A 22,986-nucleotide genomic window follows, 5' to 3' on the forward strand; every position below is an offset into this window, starting at 1 on the left:
TTGATGACAAAAACTGGAAGACTAACAGAAAAGAAATGTGTAAATAATACGTAAAGAAAGAACCATAGCACAGGGAACTCTACTCAGTATTCTATGATAACCTATATGAGAAAAGAATCTGAAAAAGAATGGAGAGATATATATATGAATTACTTTGCTGTATACCTGAAACTAACACAACTTTGTAAGTCAACTATACTCCAAGAAAGTTAAAAAACCAAAAACAACAACAACGAAAAAAAGCAAACAAAAGACGTTTACTTCATTGTCTCAGGACTAAATGTTAAATGGCATTATGTTTATATAAAATATATTTAATTCACAGCTAAAATATATCAACAAACAAATAAAAACAACAGCAAAAAAGAAGGACCCACAAGGAGACAGTCAGAGGAGGGGCAGAGATGCAGTAAAGTCGAGACACATACCCCCGGTAGGTGACCCACAGATGCGAGAAGAACAACCACACAGGTTCTACCCAAGGAGTTAGGAAGCTTTGAGGGTCAGTGGGGCCTACTTTCAGGACAACCAGAGGGCTGTGGGAAATGGAGTGTCCACTTGTAAATAGTGCACATAAAATCTCACGTGCCCCAGGACCCAGGGCAGAAGCAGGGATTTGAAAGGACCTGCCTTTCAGGGATTGGGTCAGACCTGCCTGCTGATCCTAGTGAGTCTCCTGGAGACAGGAGGCAACTGCAGCTCGCCCTGGGACACAGACACTGGGGCAGCCTTTTTGTGGAGCTTGTTGACCACATGGCCCCCGGTGCTCGCAAGTGCCAGGGTGGAATCCCCCCTCTAGCTTATTCAGCCTGGATTCAGCCCTGGCCACCAGCCTGTTGGTACCAGTACTAGGACACCACATGCCAAGCAATGAGCAGGGCCAGGCACAGCTCCACACATAGCAGGCCTGCTGCCTTAAGGCCCCCAGAGCACACTGCTGGACAGCACCTGGCTCGGTCCACTAGAGGACCCAGAATACAGCCTCACCCACCAGTGAGCTGGCACTACCCTCAGAAGCCTCTGGACTCCAGTCCCCACCCACAATCAGGCCAACACCAACCTTGAAAACCCCTGGACCCTGCCTACCAGCAGGTTGACACCAGCGCTGAGACAGCTTGGAAGCCCAGTTCTGCCCACTGTGAGTAAGCACTTGCGCCAGGACACCCCAAGGCACAGCCCTACTTGTCAACAGGCCAAAGCTAGATTTGGGACATGCCAGACCCTGCAGCGAGCCATGTCAGGAGCCAGCCCTGCCCATCTGTGGGCCAACACTGGGTCTGGGATTCCCGGGCCTGCCACCACCCATTCCAGAACCCTGCCCTGCTCACCACTAGTCCCAGGACTCCTCAGGGTCCTGCAGCCTGCAGCCTTGTGACAAGGCCTCACCAACTGTCAGTAGCCTTCATATGAGGCGGGGCCTGGCAACAAACTGGACCAGGGACCAGTCACACCTATTAGACCACCTTCGGCAGGCAGCCCACCACAGTGGATGACCCAAGCCGCTCACATAGAGGGTACCGCCAGAGCATAGAGCTCTGGTGATCAGAGAGGAGTGTGCTGTCTCCTATAAAAGGCCTCTTCTCCAAAGTCAGGAATTGTAACCAACCTAACAGATACATAGAAATAAAAACATCAAATTAGGCAAAAGGAGGCAGCAGAGGAATGTGTTCCAAACAGAAAAACAAGAAAAAATTCCAGAGGAGCCAAGTAAAGTGGGGACAAATAATCTGCCTGAGACCGAGCTCAAGGTTATGATTGTAAAGATGCTCAAAGAACTCAGAAAAAATGCATGAACACAGTAAGAAGTTTAACAGAGAGTTAGAGCATATAAAGAAGAACCAAAGAGATCTGAGGAATACAATAAGCAAATTGAAAAATACAAGAGAAGGAAACAGCAGTAGATCAGATGATACATAGAAATGCATGAGCAAGCTGAAACTGCAGTGAAATTCACTGATGCGCAACAGAAAAAAAGAATGAAAAGAAACGAGGACAGGTTAAGAGACTTCTGGAACAATATCAAGAATACTAACGTTCACTTTATAGGGGTCCCAGAAGGAGAAGAGGGAAAGAAAGGGGGCAGAGGACATATTCGAAGGCTTAATAGCTAAAACTTTCCCCAACCTGGGAAAGGAAACAGACATCCAAGTACAGAAGCAGAGTCCCGATCAAGATCAACCAATGAGGACCCAACCAAGACAAATTGTGGTTAACGCGGCAAAAATTAAAGACAAAGAGAAAATACTAAAAGCAGTAAGAGAAAAACGGTAAGTGACATACAAGGGAACTCCCAAAAGGCTATCAGCTGACTTTTTCAGCAGAGAGTCTGCAGGCCAGAAGGGAGTCGCACAATATAAAGTAGTGAAAGGGAAAACATACAACACAAAATACTCTACAACACAAAATACTCTACAGCACAAAATACTCTACAACACAAAATACTCTACAGCACAAAATACTCTACAGCACAAAATACTCTACAACACAAAATACTCATGCAAAGCACAACATGATAAATGTAATTAGCACTGCTGTACGTCACATATGAAAGTTGTTAAGAGAGTAAATCCTGAATTTTTATCACAAGGAAAAACATTTTTTTCTGTTTCTTCAATTTTGTTTCCATAAGAGATGATGGATGCTCACTAAACTTCTTGTGATAATCATTCCATGATGTATGTCAATTAATTATGCTATACACCTTAAACTTAACTTATAATTAACTGTATGCCAAAACTTAACTTATAATTAACTGTATGTCAATTATATCTCAATAAAACTGGAAGAAAAAAAGCATTAATATATGCCATAAAATAGTAATCAGAAAAAATAGCCAAAACACACACTGTGCTCACACAGAGTTTGGGGAAAAAACAAATAATCCAAAAATAGCCAAAATACTACTACAAAATATAACAAGGAAAAAAAGCATTCATAGAAAAAATAGGGCATTACATAATAAAAGAAACCATTCCCAGAATATCAATATCACAAATTTGTATGCACCTAATAACACAGCCTCTGAATACACAAAGCCAACTTTGGAAACTAAAAGGAGGTTTTAAAACATTTTTTATCAGAAATCTAAAGCATATAAAAAGCACTAATAAACTTAAACTAATAATTATTTATAGACTCTTGAACTAACAGAGAACATATAAATGTCTTGAAACTCACATAAAATAGTCACACATTTGACCAAGTAATAGGGCTGTAAAAGAAGTCAATGTATTTCAGAGTCAATAACATATAGAACATATTAATCATACTATGATTAAATTAGAAATTGAGTTAAAAGGTGGAAGTATTTTTATATTTAGAAATTACAGGCGCTCTTCTAAAATATAATGAATTAAAGAGGAAACCAAAATAAAACTACATGCTTTAAACCTTAACAATAAAATAATTAATCAGTATAAAGATAAAAATTTCTTAGAGTGTTTAAATTGAAAACTATACTTATGTCTGGCACATAGCATACACTCAGGGTTGCAGTAATTAACACTATTATTATTATAAAGGGAGAAATGTTGCTTTTATGAACTTTTTTAAATTATAGAAATCGTCAAACATTACAAATGAAGGCAGAATGCTGCAGTATGCTGCTAATAAAAGTACGGCCTATATGCCAGCACCGCCTGCTGCCTAGTTGGAAATGCAAACTTCAAGGCTCCCTTGCTCTACTCAGCCAAATCTGCATTTTCACAATGCAGATTGTGAAATGCCCCCCCAAGGGGCTCCTGCACCTTACAGTCTTCTTAATGAACTCCTAGCGTCCCATTCCCAGCTGCAACTCCTGACCAATTTTGATCCCATTCTGTACAGATTTTCCCCCCACATTGTGCAGGATGCTAGTTCCTCGAGCAGAAATTACACCTGCAGCCCCTGCACTGAGAGCACAAATTCTAAACCCCAGGACTGCCAGGGACATCCCTCTTGTACTACACTGAAGCAAATTCCGGACAAACAAGGTTTCATCTGAAAGTATTAAGTTTTTAAAAAGTTTTGATCCAAATGTTCGTCTTCTCTGAAGGTGTGTGTGACATAAGCAGTGACACTTCACATGATGCCCCTGCGTGGGGAGGTGGCTCTGAGGGTGGAAGACTCAGGGCCTCGCCCACGTCCCAGGTGCCCTGGGCTCTTCTGCAGGCACTGCTGTCTGGGGGGTGACGCTTCCTGGCCAGGCCACCTCTCCATCTTCTGTTCCAGAGCTCTGGGTTTGCTGCTCCTGCTTGACAGCTGTGTGTCACTAGGAAAGAATATCCACCTCTCTGGTGGGAGGTCTCCCCAACAGTAAACCGGGAATAGGAGTACCTACTTGAGAGAGTTGCTGAGAACATGAAACAGGATAACCTACACTGTAGGACCTCATTCTAATCTCTGCTCCAATGGCCCCTCCTCAGAGAGGCCAACCCAATCTGCCCTTCCACCTAGGGCAGTGACCCCATCGCTCTCTTTCCTCTTTCCCTGCAGTGTTTTTCTTCAAAGTTCTTATTATCTGCCAAAACAATTTGTCTATTTATTGCCTGTCTCCCCTTCTAGAATGTAAGCTCCATGAGGCAGGGATTTTAGTCCCTTTCCTTGGCTGCTGTCTAGCCATCTTAGGACAGAGAAGGACACACAATTGGAGCACAGCAGAATCTTGAATGAATAAATGAATGAATGAAGAGATGACTTTACTAGAGCCCCAAGCAAGGGGCCCTGAAGCCAAATTCCCTCTCCCCCTTCCTTTCCAGCTCAGCCTCCCTTCCATGAGTGCTGGGAGGGCAGGAGGCAGAGAAGCCAGGCCAGGCAGTGAGTCTCTCTCTGAGTCAGGATCAGTGTCTGGACTGGAGAGGGACACATCCCTTCTGGGTCCAGCAGCCTGAGAGCCAACCTCTCTGAGATCTGCCTAAAGTTGTTCCATTTTTGTTTTTTATTTTTGGTAGCAGCATATGAGATCTTAGTTCCCCAATCAGCAGTTGGATCCAAGCCCCCTGCATTAGAAGCAGGGGGTGTTAACCACTGGACCACCAGGGAAGTCCTCCTGAGGTTGTTTTTCAGGGATCTCACCTGTTTGATCCTTGCACCCCAAGTGCCTATCCTGGGTCCCATTTCTAAACCAACCCATCCCCATTCTTCCTTTCTTGTCTCAGGAAACATTCACAGAAGGCTGGGGCTATTCAGGCCCTGATGATAGGAGAAGAGTAGGTTCTGAAGGAGGACACCTCGGAGGGACCTTTCAGGGTGGAGGAGCCGCAGGCGCCAGACGCAGGGGGAGCTCATTGATTGGGGGTCTCTAAGTCGCATGCTGGTCTGGAGAGGTTTTGGGAGAGGAGACGCTCCCTTCTTTACGAGATGCTCAGAAATGGTGGGTGGCCCACCCAGAACCTCACCTGATAATGCAACACTGGTCCCTCTTGTTCTTCTTCATGTTGAAGTAGCAGCTGTTGGCAATGGCAAAGATATGCGGCGGCAGCTCGCCCACATGGTGCCTGTAGTACAGCTGGACCTGCTCCACGGTGTAGAGGGGCAGCACCTGGAACGGGTTCACCGCCACCAGGATGGAGCCTGTGTATGTCTGGGGAAGGGAGGAGGTGGTTAGTGGCCCCTAATCTGAGGATCGGTGCTGACTTTGGATGTCACGATGGCACCCCACTCCAGTACTCTTGCCTGGAAAATCCCATGGGCAGAGGAGCCTGGTGGGCGGCAGTCCATGGGGTCCCTAAGAGTCGGACACGACGAGCGACTTCACTTTCACTTTTCACTTTCATGCATTGGAGAAGGAAATGGCAACCCACTCCCGTGTTCTTGCCTGAAGAATCCCAGGGACGGGGAGCCTGGTGGGCTGCCGTCTATGGGGTCACACAGAGTCGGACACGACTGAAGCGACTTAGCAGCAGCTGCAAGGGCACCAGGCATGGCTGACTCTGGCAGGGAGGCGGGGACTGATTCTGGGCTGAGAGATGACACTCCTGGCAGCTCAGATCCTTCCCCTGGAAAGGATGCTCACCAAGAACAAGAGCTCCTGGGTGAGGATGCCTTCACAGGAACATTAAATGAGGTGGTTTATGTTTAGCACTAACATTAACACTGTGGTTAATGTTTAGCGCTCTGTCTGGGATTTAGAAGAGGCTCAATGAAACTAGACTGAATGTATGAACCAAGTCTTCACCTGCCTCCCACAGGGGCCTCAGTGAGGCTGGGCCACCATCGGAGCCCTCAGAGTCCTCCTGGACCTTAGTTCAGGGTCACTTGCCCACGTGCCAGCCCCTCTGGATTGGGATGGGGACAGTCATCTCAATAGTCGTGTACAGTGCCTTCGTTTTCATTTTAGGGAAGGAGAGGACTCAGGACTATGACAACCAGATAAAAGAATGCAAGCGTAAGCTCTTCGGTAAAGGATAAGCTGCAATTCAACTTAATTTATTGCTGTTATTAGTCCCAGGAGCCGAGGCACACTCAGCCAGTATGAACTCTGAGTGCCTGGTCCCTGCCCTCCAAGGCCTCTCTCCTCCTCTCCCACCCTGCCCTCTATTCAGAGGCCCCTGCTCTGAGCATCCCATGATCAGGGCTGGTCAGAGGTCAGTGAGCCGCCTCTCCCTGTGAGAGGCCCAGGCAGGTGGTGACACCCCTGGGTCACACCCACTCACGGCAAGGCTGGTGTCAGTTTTGGAATACCACCTCACCTGGTAAGTCTGCATTGGAGCAGGGATGCTAGCTTTGCATCCATCACAAGGCCTTGGGAGAAGCACCTGCATCTACCTACACGACCCTCCTGGTCATCACTTCATAGAAGGGCAGGGCTCTTCTGCTTGGTGACCCTGGCTCTGCCACGTAACCGGAAAGAAACCAGGCAGAAAACTACTCTCCCACAGCCTCTGATCCCCTTGGCCATCAGAGCAGGCCTCTTCCTCAGCCACGGATGCAGGAGAGAGGCAGCACTTAATCTGTATACTGCATCCTGTGCACTGTGCTGGCACATGCAGGTCAGCTTTCTGCAACCTTGAAGCCTTTATGCCCCTGCTTATTTCGGATTGGGGAGCAGGGATTGATGAGCATCCTCACACCGTAAGGGTGTGGGGCTCAGGGACTAAGCCAGGCGTGCCTGGGGCACGGTTTGCTTCCCCAGCCATCGCAGCATGTGTGGCCCAAGCATGCCGTGGGGGCACACATGGCCAAGGGAGACTCACGTAGATTTTGTGCTGCTGGTAGCGGATCAGGAGGTTGTGCACCATGCCTGCCTCATTCAGGTCCCCCAGGCGGATCATGTCATCCACGCCCTGAGCTGAATTGGGGTGCATGGAGCTGAGAGTGCCAAGGTCCTCTGCTTGGATCCAGTGTTCCTGCAACAAAGGGCACAGGCTCTCCTGAGAGGTGACCTCTGCCAGGGCCAAACTCTCCTCCATGTCCTCAATGGACTGGCTGACCTGGTGGCCCGCACCTGGCCAGGGCTGGTCTGCGGTGAAGGTCAAAGGATCAAGTCAAGCAAAGGCTGGAGTCAGCACGTGTCTAGGGCCAGGGGTCAGTGTGTACTGGGGCTAGGGGTGAAGTTCAGACCAGGGTCAGAGGAGTGTAGAGCCGGGAGTTAGATATGGCTACAATTGTGATCAGGGCAGCTTGCAGCTGGGGTCTCACAGATGGCTGGGATAAAAGTGTGCAAGAAAGTGTTTTTAATATAAATGATGTTATGTCATTTTGCAAATAGGAGACATTATTATTAATATTTGACTGACTTATATACTATAGGGTTCACAGGTCACACTCTAGAATTTTCTCCTCGGAGGCCAAGTCTCTACATGCTTCACTTTGCAGATCCTCAGCAAAGAGGGCTGCCCAGGGAGGACCTCAGTGACCAGCTGGAGGCCCCAGTCTGCAAGTCCTTCCCCTCTGCCCCTCCCCTGCTCCTCCCCAGCTTGCCAGGTGACCAAGCTGGTTCCCCAACAGGTCACCCTGAGCTTCCTACTCTATCATCTGGGCTGCGTTGCTCATGTGAGATGGGTCTCCTTCTCCTCCTCATGTGCTTGGGGGCCCCCATCCAGGCATCTTTCTCATGCACCTTTCTCTCCCTCACTTCTCCTGTCCTTCCTGCTCACCTTGCATTACTTTGAAAACAAGTTTCTGGCCCTTCCCCCTCTCTGCCCCCACCCTTTTCCCACTTCACTCTTTCCTGCTCCCCTAATTGTCCTAATTTTCCGTCTTCCAACCTGCTCCCTGCTTCTTCCCTATAGAAACAGTTCCCTAGACAGACACACAATGCCCGCCGTGACAGGACTCCCCTGTGGTCTATCCTGCCATGTGGTTCCCAGACTTGGGCTCTAGAATCCCTGGTGTTGGGAGCAGCACCAGAGAAGGGAGGGGGCTCAGGGTTCTGGACAGGAGCTGAGAAGGCTGAGCCTCTGAGGAATGTATAGCCATACTCACCTTGCCCTCATCATCTTCAACCAAAATTTTGCCAGGCTTGGTTTCTTTGATGATGCCCCCAATGGCCACCCTGGTCTTGTCAGAAGGGGTGGGGTTCAGCCACACGTGGTCACCCTAGAGGGCAGAGAGGTCAGATCCATGTTCCACCTTCCGCTTCCTGCTCAAGACTTACCTCCCTGGGGGCTGTCCCTTCAACCAAGAGATGCCAAGTGACTGGGATGTGCTCTCTCTCCCTTGCCCTCCCTGCTTCCCCTTCTCCTCCTCTTGTTTTTCCTTCTTCCCTCTCTCCTACCCACCCCTCCCCAGTCCTTTCTTGTTCTTGTCAAGATGTTGATGGGTGATGGCAGGGGAAGCTCTGTTGGCCTGGTTTTTGCAGGAAAGTGTCCCCCATGAGGTGCAAAAAGAGAGTCTCTGCCTTTGACTAGCCCTATAGTACCCAAACCCAGTGTCTGCTGCTGCTGCTAAGTCACTTCAGTCGTGTCCGACTCTGTGTGACCCCATGGACGGCGGGGAAAGCAAAGACTAAAATCTCACTAGGTTTCTTCCTGGCCTGCAACATGGCATTAATCCACGTGAACCTCTTTCTGATCCAAGAAAGCTCACCCTACTCAAAGAGGAGTAATCCCAAAGGAAAAAGCACAGGTCTACACACAAAGATACTGAAAGGTAAAATGAGGAAAGGAGCATGAGTAACACTCACCAGGGGAAAACCAAATGCCACAGAACAGTGCAAAGTCATACCCAAGTATCTCACCACGATTTCCAGAAATTTACTGAGCTCAGATATTAGACACTGAGACAGCTGAAAAGGATGAGACATGAATTCGCAGAGCTCAAAAGAGAAATGGAGGAAAACAAGTAAGCATGGGCCAGAGGTGAAAGCAAACCGGAAGCAACAACAGGGAGATAAGCACTGCTAAAATCAGGGTAAAGGTCACGGGTGACAGGAGAAGAAAAGGGAGCAAAGTGACAAAGAAATGCAAACAATCAGGATGAGGCAGAAGAGCATAGATATGGAAGGCAGGCGAAAATACAAATAACTTAAGTGCACAAAGAAGGAAAACAGGGGGAAAAAAACAGAAAAATCACTTAAAGATATAATTCAAGACAACTTTCCAGAAATTAATGAAGGTTTGGATCTATGGGTTGAAGACACACCATCCTTTCTTTGAAATGATGACAAAGAAAAATCAACTCTAGGACAGATACTGATCCTAGAGTTAATTTTTTGAGGGGTAGGCAGATAAAAAGACAAATGCCCGTATAAGGAGATAATTCAGGAAAAATTCAAATCATATGAGGGCTGAACAACTCATACAAAGACCTCAGGAAAAGAGCAATACAGCTATCAGAATGGCCGTTATAAAAAGAACAGAAAATAACAAATGCTTGTGAGGATGCAGAGAAACTGAAGCCCTTGTATAGTGTTGGTGGAAATGTAAAATTGTGACGCCATTGGGGAAAACAGCGTGAAGGCGCCTCAGTACACTAAAAATAGAATTATGATCCAGCAATTCCACTTCTGGGTAAATTTCCAAAGAAATCAAAGCAGGATCTCAAAGACATATTTGCATTTCTATGTTAACTGCAGCATTATTCATAATAGCCAAGAGGTAAAAGCAACCCAAATGTCCATCGGCAGATGAATAAATAAAAATGTAAAATACACAGTCATCGTTCAGAATCATCAGGGGATTGATTGCAGAAGCCCCTGCAGATACCAAATCCATAGATGCCCAAATACCTTATATGAAATGATACAGCACAGCAAATAGTACACTATGGAATATTAGTTCAGTTCAGTTCAGTCGTTCAGTCATGTCCGACTCTTTGCGACCCCATGAACCACAGCACGCCAGGCCTCCCTGTCCATCACCAACTGCCAGAGTCTACCCAAACCCATGTCCACTGAGTCAGTGATGCCACCCAACCATCTCATCGTCTGTCATCCCCTTCTCCTCCTGCCCTCAATCTTTCCCAGCATCAGGGTCTTTTTCAATGAGTCAGCTCTTCACTTTGAGATTGCATGCAGCCTTAAAAAAGGAGGAAATTCTGTCATATGCTACAATGTGGATGGACCTCAAAGACATTATACCAAGCAAGAGAAGCCAGTCACAGAAGGACAAAACTGTATGATTCCATTCAGAGAAAGTGTCTAAAGCAGTTAAAATCACACAAACAGAGAGTAGAAAGGCAGTTGCAGGGGCTAGAGGAAAACAGATGGAGAGTCATGTTTAATTAGTGAAGAGTTTCAAGGGCACAAGATGAAAATGATCTCACATCTGTCACACAGCACTGTGAATATATATAACAATATTGAACTGTATACTTAAAAATGGTTCAGATGGAAAATTGAATGTGATATTTTTTTACCACAATTACAAAAATAGAAAAAAGAATCCAATAATTTTTTTACCCAGCCCATTTGTCATTTCTGTATAAAGATAATAAACATTTTTAGATGAATATTTTCTCATAAGTCTTTTAGAAAAAATAATTAGGGGACAAATTTAAGTCAACAGTACCAAGAATGAATGTAAATCCACACCAACATACACAATGATGAAGTTTCAAAATATTTGGGATAGCGAAGAGATCACAAAAACTTTCAGAGAGAAAAATTAAGTTTCATACAAAGGCTCAAGAATTAGAAGGGTTTCCAACTTCTCCATAGCAATGCTGGAAATCAGAAGGAGTACATGTTTTCACAATTTTCAGGGAAAATTATATCTAGTATGGAATCCTAAGTCCAGCTAATATTCAAATGTGAATAAACATAGTTTTAGACGTGCAAGTTGTTAAAAATGTTTACTTCATATGCAGCCTATCTCAGGAAGCTATTACAGGTCGTACTTGATCAAACCAAGGGAGTAAACCAAGAAAGAGAAAAACCTTGGATCCAAGAAAAGGGACTCAGGTAAAGGAGAGGTGAAAGAAATGTCCAGGGTGGTTGTGAAGGAGACCCCATGATCCTGAGGCGTGTGCCTCAGAAGTATGAGATGCGAGTTTAGATATGGCATCAGCAGCTCTGGGAGAACGCTCCTCCTGAGGATGACATTGACTGAACTCCCAGATGAATCATTTTACAAGGATGTTGACATACCTGGGAGAGAGCTGGGTGGGGGTAGGGTGAGGCGTGGTTATGTTGTGATAAGTACAGAGAAAACAAAGCAGATAGGGAACAAGATAATTACAGTCTAGCACTTAGAGTACACTTCAGGTCTCAACTGAGAGGAACATTTTCTTTTTTTTTATAAAAACATTTTCTTTTATATTGGAGTATAGCTGATTAACAATGTTGTGTTAGCTTCAGGTGTATCACAGAGTGATTCAGTTATACCTATACATGTATTTATTCTTTTTCAAATTCTTTTCCCATTTAGATTGTTACATAATATTGAGCAGAATTTCCTGTACTATACACCAGGTCCTTGCTGGTTATCCACTTTAAATACATCAGAGTATACATGCCAATCCCAAACTCCCTAACTAGAATAGCCTCTGCTCACCACAACTAGAGGGGAAAAAAAGCCTGCACAAAGCCACGGAGACCCAGCGCAGCCAAAAATAAGTAATAAATAAATAAATGATTTTTTAAAAAAAGAAGAAATAGAGCACGAGGGACTTCCCTGGTGGTCCAGTAGTTAAGACTCCACACTCCCAAAGCAGGGGGACCAGGTTCCGTCTCTGATCAGGGAACTAGATCTCAAACACTGCAACTAAGAGTTTGCATGATGCAAGTAAAGATCCCACATGATGCAACAAAGATCTTGTGGGCTTCAACTAAGACCCAGCGCAGCCAAATAAATAAATAACATTTTTAGAAAAGAAATAGAGAATGAGTCACAGAAAGCAGAGGGATCTAGGTCTTCACTGCTCTTTGTGATAAGAAATACCTGACAACTGACTTCTGCCCATGATGCAGAACTCCTGCCCTAGCCTGAGACAGAAATCACTACGAGGAATCTCAAAGACACAAAGAATCCACTTCCGAGAGACCTGATCCTCAGTCTTCCGAGGTGGGCTGGCTATTCCAGCCATTGGCTGAAATGCTCACTGTGGCTTGTCCCATGCGCCCACCCACCAGGCTTTTCTTCCCACAGGAGAAAAGATAGGCCTAGAAGTAGCCCTGGGCTGCCTTTATTTAGGTAAGTGGAGGAGTTAACAAATAAAAAATACTGTTGTCAAGATATTTTTTTCTAGATTCTTTTATTTTTCATTTTATTTTTAAAAATTTTTACTGAAATACATTTGATTTACAATGGTGTACTAATTTCAGGTGTGTAGCAAAGTGATTCAGTTATATATATATTCATGTAGTTATATATATATATTCATGTAGTTATATATATATATATATATGTATATGTATATGTATATGTATATTCATGTACGGATGTGAGAACTGGACCATAAAGAAGATAGAGTGCCAAAGAACTGATGCTTTCAAACTGTGGTGCTGGAGAAGACTCTTGAGAGTCCCTTGGACTGCAAGGAGATCCAACTAGTCCATCCTAAAGGAAATCAGTCCTGAATATACACTGGAAGGACTGATGCTAAAACTGAAACGCCAATACTTTGGCCACCTGATGAGAAGAACTGACTCATTGGAAAAGACCCTGATTCTGGGAAAGATTGAAGGCGGGAGGAGAGGGGATGACAGAAGATGAGATGGTTGGATGGCATCACCGATTCAATGAATATGAACTTGGGCAAACTCTAGGAGTTGGTGAGGGGCAGGGAAGCCTGGCATGCTGCAGTCCATAGGGTCACAAAGAATCAGACCAACTTGGTGACTGAACAACAATTCTTTTTTTACATTCTCTTCCATGATAGGTTATTACAAGATATTTAGTATCTTATCTTACTGTGGTATAGAGTACATCCTTGTGGAACACCTATTTTAAATATAGTATGTGTTTTGTCAAGACATTTTAAGCCCTGAGTACAAGTGAGGGATTACTCTGTGCATGTGGCCATCCTGCCAAGGCCAAGTTTGGCCAAACTCATTTTCTTTAGGTAATACAATCTGGTGGTTCAGCTGGTAAAGAATCTGCCTGTAATGTGGGAGACCTGGGTTCAATCCCTGAGTTAGGAAGATCCCTTGGAGAAAGAAACAGCTACCCACTCCAGTATTCTGGCCTGGAGACTTCCATGGACTATATAGTCCTTGGGGTGGCAAAGAGTCAGACACGACTGAGTGACTTTGACTTTTCCCTCAAACTCCCTGTGTCTGGTATTTTCCTTCCAAGGTCACATTGCCTTACTTCTTCTTTCCTTGGGAGTGGTTTGAGTCAGCATTTGGCAACTCCCATCAACAACCCTTTGATGGAAGAGATGCAGTTCTTACCAGTCTCAACCCTGACATCCTGAGGCAGCAGCTCCCGACAGCCTGTGTGCAGAGAGAAAGCAGAATGTCAGTCTTTGTGACTATGAGTTGGAGCCCTGGCAGGTAGGGGCCAGAGTGCTTATCAGTGTAGCTCTGAGTGCCTGGCATGGGGCCAAGAAAGGACTCTTGAAAGAATGGATGGGTGTGTCATAGCCCCATGGCAAGTGTTGGAGGAGACTCTCTCAGTTTCTTCAGTCCTATCTCATCTTTGAAGTGAAGTGAAAGTCACTCAGTCGTGCCCGACTCTTTGCGACCCCATGGACAATACAGTCCATGGAATTCTCCAGGCCAGAATACTGCAGCAGGTAGCCTTTCCCTTCTCCAGGGGATCTTCCCAACCCAGGGATCCAACCTAGGTCTCCTGCATTGCAGGCGGATTCTTTACCAGCTGAGCCACAAGGGAAGCCCTATCTCATCTTTACTGAACGCCTATTTTGCACTCAGCACTCGGCTCAACATAGGGAGTGGGGTGGTTCTGAACAGCCTCAGAACAGCATCTCTGCCACCCAGAAACGCAGACTGTGTCTGGTCAGACATCTGTGAACATCAGGCATTACCACACGCCACACGGAGTGCTGAGGGAATCAGCCAGCAGAACTTGAGATGCAACATACTTGATCTAAACCTCATGCACCCACAAAACACTGATACCCCCATTTCATTCATGGGACTCAACAAAGGAAAGGTGACCCATTATCAGTAGCACAGCTGGAAATTCAGTCTGGACCTGCGTCCTTTCAAACCTGTCTCAGCGCCTGGCTACTTCCGGTACCCAGGGAGCATCAGGCAGGCCTGAGTAGCTGCCCCCCTAGTCAGGGAGGGAAGGCGGGGCCCTGATCTCAGGGGGAGCCCCGCCCACCACCAGCCCCGCCCTCTCTGCATCGAGCATCCTGACACAGAGGCTGGCTTTTTTGCTGGTCACACACTCCCTGCTTGTAACGCAGACCTGCCCCTGGGAGGAACTTAGGAAATATCTGTTCAGTGAAACAGAGAAGGAAGCCCTTGGAGAGGGTGTCCTCTGACGTTGGCTTTGTCAGATGAGCAAGAATTCACAGTGGAAAGAAAGGGGCATTCTCTAGGGATGAGGGAAAAGTACAGAGGATGCGCGGTCAGCCTGTTTGGGTTGAGCGGACTGTGGGGAGGTGAAAGAAGTGTCTCGTTGTAGGCAGCGGGCAAATGTGACAGAGAGTCTTTGCCTCTCTGTTCTGCTGAACAAAGAATTTTCTCATTCCATTTTTACTTAGTGCATGGGCATTAATATGTTTATGGCAATCTATACCTCCCAGCATTTGTTGAGCACCTAAAAAGTAAAAGGCGATAATCAGACTGAGATTCCTTGAAAGAGGCTACAGCTCTTTCAAAGAGAGGCTGGTCCATCTTTGGGGTAACCTCACATACCCCAGTGAGGTGGCAAGTGGGGAAGAGGCAGGGGGCATTTTCTACCTCTGACTACCCACTGTGGCCTGGCCCAGGCTCCTCACTTCTCCCCCCAGCTAGGAATTTGAGGCCTACCTGTGTTCTTCAGTGCCCTCACCCATGGCACTGGCCTCCGTGGACATCTTCCCTCTCCAGCCTCCAGGATCTGCCCCACAGGCGTTCCCCACCAGTCCTGCCATCCCTGGGGGTTGAGCCGGCCGTGTGTCCTGGACTCCCAGACTCCACTGCCTCCACTTCCCACAACTTCCCCTGGTCTTCCCGTGTCCCAGAACTTCTCCACTCCAAAAGCCACATCCTCTGAGGGGTTCCCTGGCAGTCTCCTGGTTAGGACTCCATGCTTGCAGTGCAGAGGCCACATCCTCCAACTGCCACTCTCTCGCCACACCCCAGACCAGCACTGGGCCCTCTGCCCATGGCAACTGTTCCCTCATTTCATCACAACTCCTCAGCTTTTGCTTTTCTCCCCAGTCTGTCAACTATCCTAGCTTCATTTCTATCTCAACCAGCCTGGAAACGGAACTTAAATCTGTTTTGGAACAGAGTAGTTTTGTAAGTACCCATAAATGGAATACAAGCAGTACAATGAGCTGCACACTCTGTGGACCCCTCTGTCCACCTTCACTCCTGTCCTGTGAATGTTGTTGAGTCCTACTCTCACCTTGCAAAGTCCGAGCACTGAGCTGAGCATTCCAAGAATGGGTCACACCATCTTGACAACAGGGGCCAGGGAAATTTCATGACCTGTACCTCCCCTAAGACTCTAGAAATGCTTGGGGATCCTTGAGTGGGCTCTAATCAGCTCTTTCTGAAAAAAAAAAAAAAAAAAAAACCCTCCAATTTCAAGGCTCCCTCCCACTAATCACTCTGCAGAACTTGATCTGCATCACTGAAAAAAGAAAGAAGTCACCCTCAGCTTCCAGCTCTGTTCAATCCCTGCCTTCTCCTATACCTGTGGGCACGTAAGGGATGCCCTGGGGAGGGGCCGCTGACAGCTCCATGCTAACCCTTCCAGCCCTGCCCTCTCTGGCCTCCTCCATCAGGGCTTTTGCTTTATCGATTATTGTGGTGATGAAAATATGCCCACATATTCTTTGACTCCGCTCCCTTCCAAAGATGGATTCATTCGTTCTCCCTACCATGGGTGTGGACGTAGGGACTGCCTTTTAACAAATAGAATAAGATGGGAGTGATAGAGTATAGCTTCCAAGACTTGGGGCTTCCTCCTTGTTCTCTCTAAGATTGCTCGGCCTGGTGAAACTTGCTGCCATGTCATGAGGACACTCAAGCAGCCCCACGGAGGTCTCTAGTTAACAGCCAGTGATCTTGGAAGCAGATCTTTCAGCCCTGATCAAGGCTTCAGATGACCAGAGCTCCAGCCAGTGTCCTGACTGTAACCTTGTTGAGTATTGAATTGTGTCCACTCCCCCTCTCAAGTTCATAAGTTGAAGTCTTAACCCCAGCATCTCACAGTGGGACTGTATTTGAAGATAAGGCCTTTAAAGAGGTGGTAAAATTAAACTGAAGTTGTTAGGGGGGGCGTAATCCAATCTGACTGATATCTTTGTAAGAAGAAAAAGAGATACCAGAGCTGTGTGTGCAAAGGGATGATCATATGAGGACAGAGTATGAAGAGGGTAACTGTCTGCAACCAAGGAGAGGGGCATCAGGAAAAACCAACCCTGCCAGCATCTTTGGTCTGGGACTTCTAGTTCCAAAATTGTGAGGACAGAAATGTCTGTTGCTTGAGCTGCCTAGTCGGTGGCATTTTGTTATGGCGACCCTAGAAAATGAATACAAATCTCATGAGGGGCTGCCCTGGAGGCCCGACAGCTAAGGCTCTGAGCTGTCAGTGCAGTGGGCCTGGGTTTGTCCCCGGTCAGGGAGCTAGATCCCACATGTGGCAACTCAAAAAAAAAAAGATCTTACATGCTGCAAATATGCTGGCTTACATGCTGGCTCAGAACCACCCATCTAAGCCACTCTTGGATTTCAGAAATTGGTGGGAAAATAAATATTTGTCATTTTAAGCTGCAAAATTTTGGAGTAATTTGTTATGCAGCAGTAGACAACTAATACAATCACCCCTCTCTCTCACATCTTCATTCGTTATTTCTCTTCTGACCTTCTTACATAAAAATGCAAATTTTGTCTATCTTTTTTTTTTAGGGACTAAGGTGGAGTTTGTTTTTATTATAAAAGAAAAAAACTCGGGAATCTTAACCAAGGAAGGGAATATTTTGTACTCAGAGAATAGATACCAGAATACAAAATTACAAGTGTTTGGACTCCAGACCTGTTCCCCTCTCCTCCAAGAGTAGAGATGGGAAGGAGACAGCTGAAGCAAACAAGCAATTCTGTAAAGCAAAATTTGGGAATCCTATAAATATGATTAAAATCTAAACTTCTGTTTTGCTTTAAAATTTTTTAATGTATCAAAAAGCCTGCTTTAGTGACATGATAATTCCACCAGAAAATAACTCCAATACCCCCTTGTCAGTAACATTTTCAAGCTGAAGTTTTGATTATCTTAAAATGAATTTTCTTGGCCTCCTGACCCCCTCCAGATACTGCCTTCCTCTTGTTTCTACTCCACAGGTGAACTGCCTGAAACAGTTGCCCTGTCTCCACCCTCTCGCCCTTCACACCTTCCCAAGCCTTGGGTTGCATGTGCATACCCACCAACACTGCACTGATCCCTCCAGGGACACCACTGCCCACGTTAGTGCCAGGACTCTCTCAGCCATGCCCTGTCCCCTGAGCTCGCCCCTGTGACTTCTGCAGGACTGCACTTCCCTGTCTTTCCTTGTATTCTGGGGTTGCCCTCAATCTCCTCCCAGGGCTCTTTCCCCTCACTTTGATCTCTTGATGTCTGAAGGAGATGCTGATGCTTTCAGTCTGCCTGATATGCTTTCCTCTATTTTCTTTCAGGGAAATTCTCCTCCCTTTGCCCAAAATGTTTCTGAGAGGGACCATGAATCATGGTACCTCAGAGATGGGGTGTGATGCAAGGAAGGGCCAATCACAGGCTTTCCCTGGAATGTTCTGAATTGGAACTGGGGATTGATGTTCCTCTCTAGTCGCAAAGTTTTGAAATATGATTCCAGAACTGCCAGGGGCTATGGTTCTAGTGTCCCAAAAATAGCTGATAGGAGAGAATAAAGTTGGCAGGCCAAGAGGGAATGAGACAAAGACAAAATGTTGTCTTTGCAGTTTGTTGCTTGAGCGAAGCCATCTGGACTCTGTCATTGAAATCAAAGAATTCTATCAACCTAGTGGTCCTTATTCTGTTCTCTCTCAGTCTGCCCACTCCCCTTGTGCATGCCCATCCTTTCCCAGGGCCACTGACAGGATCAAAGCTCTCGACTGTATTCAACGTCTCTAACTCTCATCTCTGTCCTGAACTTTAGATCCACCAAGACTCGAACCCCTGGACATCTCCAGCAGATAGGCCATGGGTACAGCACACTCAACATGAATACACATCTCCTCTGTCTTCTATCTGCTCCTTCCTCTTCATTTTTCATCTCAGTGAACGAAACTATCAATTGTTGAAGAAAACATTTGAGTCATCCTTTAATCCTCATATCTGAATGATCGCTAAGATCCAAAGATTTCATCTTTTAAAAGCGTGAGGCTTCCAACCATATGTTGTCTACAAGAAACTCACTATAAATATAAAGACCCAGATAGACTGAAGATAAATAGAGAAAAATATACCATGTTAAAACTAATCAAAAGAAAGTTGGAGTAGCTATACTTAATTAAGACAGTGTGGACTTCAGGGCAAGGACAATTATGAGGAATATAAACAGGAATAACCTAATAATAAAGTGGCCAACTCCCAAAGAAGATATAACATTACTTAACATGTATGTGCCTAACAGGGAATCATAATACATGTGGCAAAAAACTGGTAAACCTACAAGGAGAAAAAGGTAAATCCAATATCATAGTTGGAGACTTCAACATGCTTTTATCAGTTATTAATGTATTTGGCAGGCATAAAATCAGCAAGGACATAGTTGAAATGAATATGATTGTGAGTCAACTGGATCTAATTGACATTTATAGAATACTTCATCTAATGAAAACAGAATATACCTTCTTCTCAAGTTCACATGGACCATTCACCAAGATAGAACACCTTCTGGGTCATAAACACTCCTGAGCAAAATTTTAAAATAAAACCCATACAATGTCTGCTCTTAGACCACAAAGAAAATAAACTATAAATCAAAATAGCTGGAAAATCCCCCAATATTTTGAGATTAAGAAACATAAATAATACAAGTCAAAGTCTCAAGAAAAATTCTTAAAGTGTTTTCAATTAAATGAAAATGAAGATACAACTTATTAAAAGTTGTGGAATGCAGTGAGAACTTGCTTAGAAGGAAACTTATACTGCTGAAAGACTATATTAAAAAAGATGAGCATCCAAACCAAGATGGCAGAGTAAACTCACCTCCCCCCACGAACACACCAAAAATACTTCTATGTGTGGAAAAATTCTCACAGAAAACTAACTGGAGACTAACAGGAAGACTCCTGTATGACCAAGACTCTAAAAAAGATATACACAGAATTGGGTAGGAAGATAAGAGAAGTGATCAGGTTGGAATCTGTGCCCCTAGGAGGGGACTCAGAGGAAGAGAGGTTGCATAGGCAGAGACCCTCCCTGGAAAGGAAGCAGTTTGAGCCACTCATTGGGTTCCCCAGCCCTGGGTATGACACAGGGAAGATGAGCCCCCTTGGCTTGCTGGCGGCTCAGTGGGACTAACAGGAGGGCTGTGGGAAGACTGGACTCTGCTTGTAAAGAGCACATTAACATTTGCCTGCTACCAAAGCGGACGGGAGAGGGCAGACTGAGATCACGCAGTCAGCTGACGTGTTTCCCAGCACCACTCCAGAGCACGCCCTGGCCTGAGCAGAGTGAATGCTCCAGCCCTGCTCCCCTCATGTCACAGCTCCACACAGGAGGGAGGGCTGCCATAACCAGGGCAAAGGCTTGGCCGTGAGACTCTGGCAGCTCCAATGCTACGCAGCTTCCTAGCAGGGAGGGGGCTGTCCTCACTGGTGACTGCACAGGTGTTACGTGAGAGCCGGTCCAGGGCTCTGACTGCGGCCGTATCACCATACTCTCTGCCCAACCTTTGTTGAATGCCCACACCTGCTCTTGCTCCAGGGCTGTTCCCTTCTGGGGCTGAAGGTGCTGGTGCTGGGAAAGGGAAAACACACACGCTGAAAGGGGACTCAGCCAGCTCACACCTGCCACACGGGGCTTCTGTTCCAGCAACTCGTTACCTAACCTCACCCTCAATAAGGCAGTATTAGCCACTGAGCAAAGGGGAAGACCCACTTCGCACCTGGCTCTAGCCCTATCCGCTCTTTCTCCAGCCCCACCTAGCACCACGGTGATAGCTGCCGGCACACCCTGAGGAAAAATGCCACTTGTGCTCATATCAAATCCAAATCTCACAGCAAAGCCACTGGGCGTAGGCAAAGTGTGCAGGGACACTCTCCCATAAGAACACCACGTCAAGACCACCATGTGTAACAATTTCACCTAAATTCATAGAGACAGAGAAAGATAATTAAAATGAGAAGAGAGAGGAATTTGTCTTTATTGCAAGGGCAAGAGGAAACCCCTAAAAAAATACAACTAATGAAAGAGAAATAAATAATTTACTAGATAAAGAACTCAAAGCATTGGTAATAAGACTCCTAAGTGAATTAGGGAAAAGAATAGATGAACACAGGGAGAATTTTAACAAAGAACTAGGAAATATAAAAAGGAACCAGTCAGAGCTGAAGAATACAATAACTCAAATGAAAAGCACACTGGAAGGAATGAACAACAGACTAGATATAGAAAATGCGTAAGTGATGTGGAAGGTAGAATGATGAAAATCACCCATAAAAAACAGTGAAAAGAAAAACGAATTGAAAAAATTGAAACAGAGTAAGCGATCTTTGGGATAACATCAAGCATACCAATATCAACATCATAGGGGTCCCAGAAGACAAGATAGAGAAGAAAGTAAAAAAAAAAAAAAAGCATTTAATAAAATTATGACTGAAAACTTCCCAAGCCTGAAGCAGTAAACAGATATCCAGGTACAGGAAGCATAGAGTCCCAAACAAGATAAACAGAACAAACCCACACCAAGATTTAGCATAACTGAAATGGCAAAAGTTAAAGAAAAAGAGAGAATTCTAGAGACACAGGAGAAAAAACAAAGAGTTATATACAAGGGAAACCCCATAAAACTATCAACTGATTTTTCTGCAGAAGCTTTACAGGCCAAAAAGAAATGACATGATATATTTAAAATGTTGAAAGGGGAAAAAACCATGAAATCAAGATACTGTATCCACCAAGATTATAATTTATGATTTAAAATTGAAGGAGAGGTAAAGAACCTTTCAGATAAGAAAAAACTAAAACAAGTTCATCAATACTAAACTAACCCGAAAAGAAATGTTAAAGAGTCTTTTCAAAGAAACGGAAAAAGTTATAAGAAAAAGTAAGTACCTATAAGAAAGGAAAAAATCCCACTAGTAAAGACAGATATATAGTAGAGGTTGAGTATCAACCATTTAAATAAGTTATTATGAAGATTAAAAGACAAAAAAAGGATAAAACTAAGTATAACTACAATAATCAGTGAAGGTATAAACATGAAGATGTGAAATATGACACCAAAAACACAAAATGGGTTGGGGGGGGAATTTTTAAGCATAAATCTTTTACCGTAAGGCAGTCAAAATGCTGGAGAAGGCAATGGTACTCTTGCCTGGAAAATCCCATGGACAGAGGAGGCTGGTAGGCTGCAGTCCATGGTGTCGCTAAGAGTTGGATACAACTGAGCCACTTCACTTTCACTTTTCACTTTCACTTTTCACTTTCATGCATTGGAGAAGGCAATGGCAACCCACTCCAGTGTTCTTGCCTGGAGAATCCCAGGGACGGGGAGGCCTGATAGGCTGCCGTCTATGGGGTCGCACAGAGTCGGACACGACTGAAGTGACTTAGCAGCAGCAGTCAAAATGTAAAAACTTCCAGTTATAAGATAAATAACTCTGTACAGCATGGTAACTACAGTCAACAACCCTATATTGTATATTTGAAAACCTCTTAGAGAGTTGATCTTAAACGTTCTTATCACAAGAAAAATCTTTTGTAACTATGTGAGTGATTGATATTAATTAAACCTGTGGTAATCGTTTAAAAAAAAAAGAGTAGATCTTTTAGAATGTGTTTGAAATCAAAGGGCTACCTGTTTAAAACAGATACAGTTATAGGTCAACATGCATGAACCCTATGGTAACCACAAATCAAAAGCCTATCATAGATACTCAGAGGCAAGAAAGAAAGAACAGAAGCATACTACTAAATAACATCATCAAACTACAAGGGAAGAAACTAAAGGGGAAAAAAAGGAAGAAGATTAGGAAAAGACTACAAAATCAACTGGAAAATAAACAATAAAATGGCAATGCTCCAATCAAAAGGCATATGGTGGCTGATTGGGTTATAAACCAGACTCATCTATATGATATCTGCAAGAGGATCACTTCAGAGATAAACACATACAGAGACTGAAAGTGAGGGTAGGGGAAAAGACATTTGTGTAAATGTAAATAAAAGACAGTGGGACTAGCAATACTCATCTAAGAAGAAGGAGACTTAAAAAAAATGTCTGTAACAAATGACAAAGAAGATCATTTTATAACGGTAAAGGGATAAATATAAGGAG

At 44.9% G+C, this 22,986-nt stretch overlaps 1 protein-coding gene across 5 annotated transcripts in view; it reads right to left on the reverse strand.

Annotated features, from left to right (window-relative positions):
- MYO7B (myosin VIIB) overlaps positions 1-22,986 on the reverse strand; it is a 102,607-nt gene that overhangs the window by 71,227 nt on the left and 8,394 nt on the right. For all 5 annotated transcript variants that reach the window (XM_061432130.1, XM_061432138.1, XM_061432114.1 and 2 more), the window contains exons 2-5: positions 13,754-13,795; positions 8,404-8,517; positions 7,173-7,325; positions 5,376-5,560 (exon numbers count right to left, since the gene is read on the reverse strand). In XM_061432130.1, the coding sequence (XP_061288114.1) occupies positions 5,376-5,560; positions 7,173-7,325; positions 8,404-8,517; positions 13,754-13,771 (470 nt within the window). In that variant the 5' untranslated portion in view covers positions 13,772-13,795. The remainder of the gene's footprint in view (positions 1-5,375; positions 5,561-7,172; positions 7,326-8,403; positions 8,518-13,753; positions 13,796-22,986) is intronic.

The sequence above is a fragment of the Bos javanicus genome, chromosome 2, assembly GCF_032452875.1.
Source record: "Bos javanicus breed banteng chromosome 2, ARS-OSU_banteng_1.0, whole genome shotgun sequence".
NCBI lineage: Eukaryota > Metazoa > Chordata > Mammalia > Artiodactyla > Bovidae > Bos > Bos javanicus.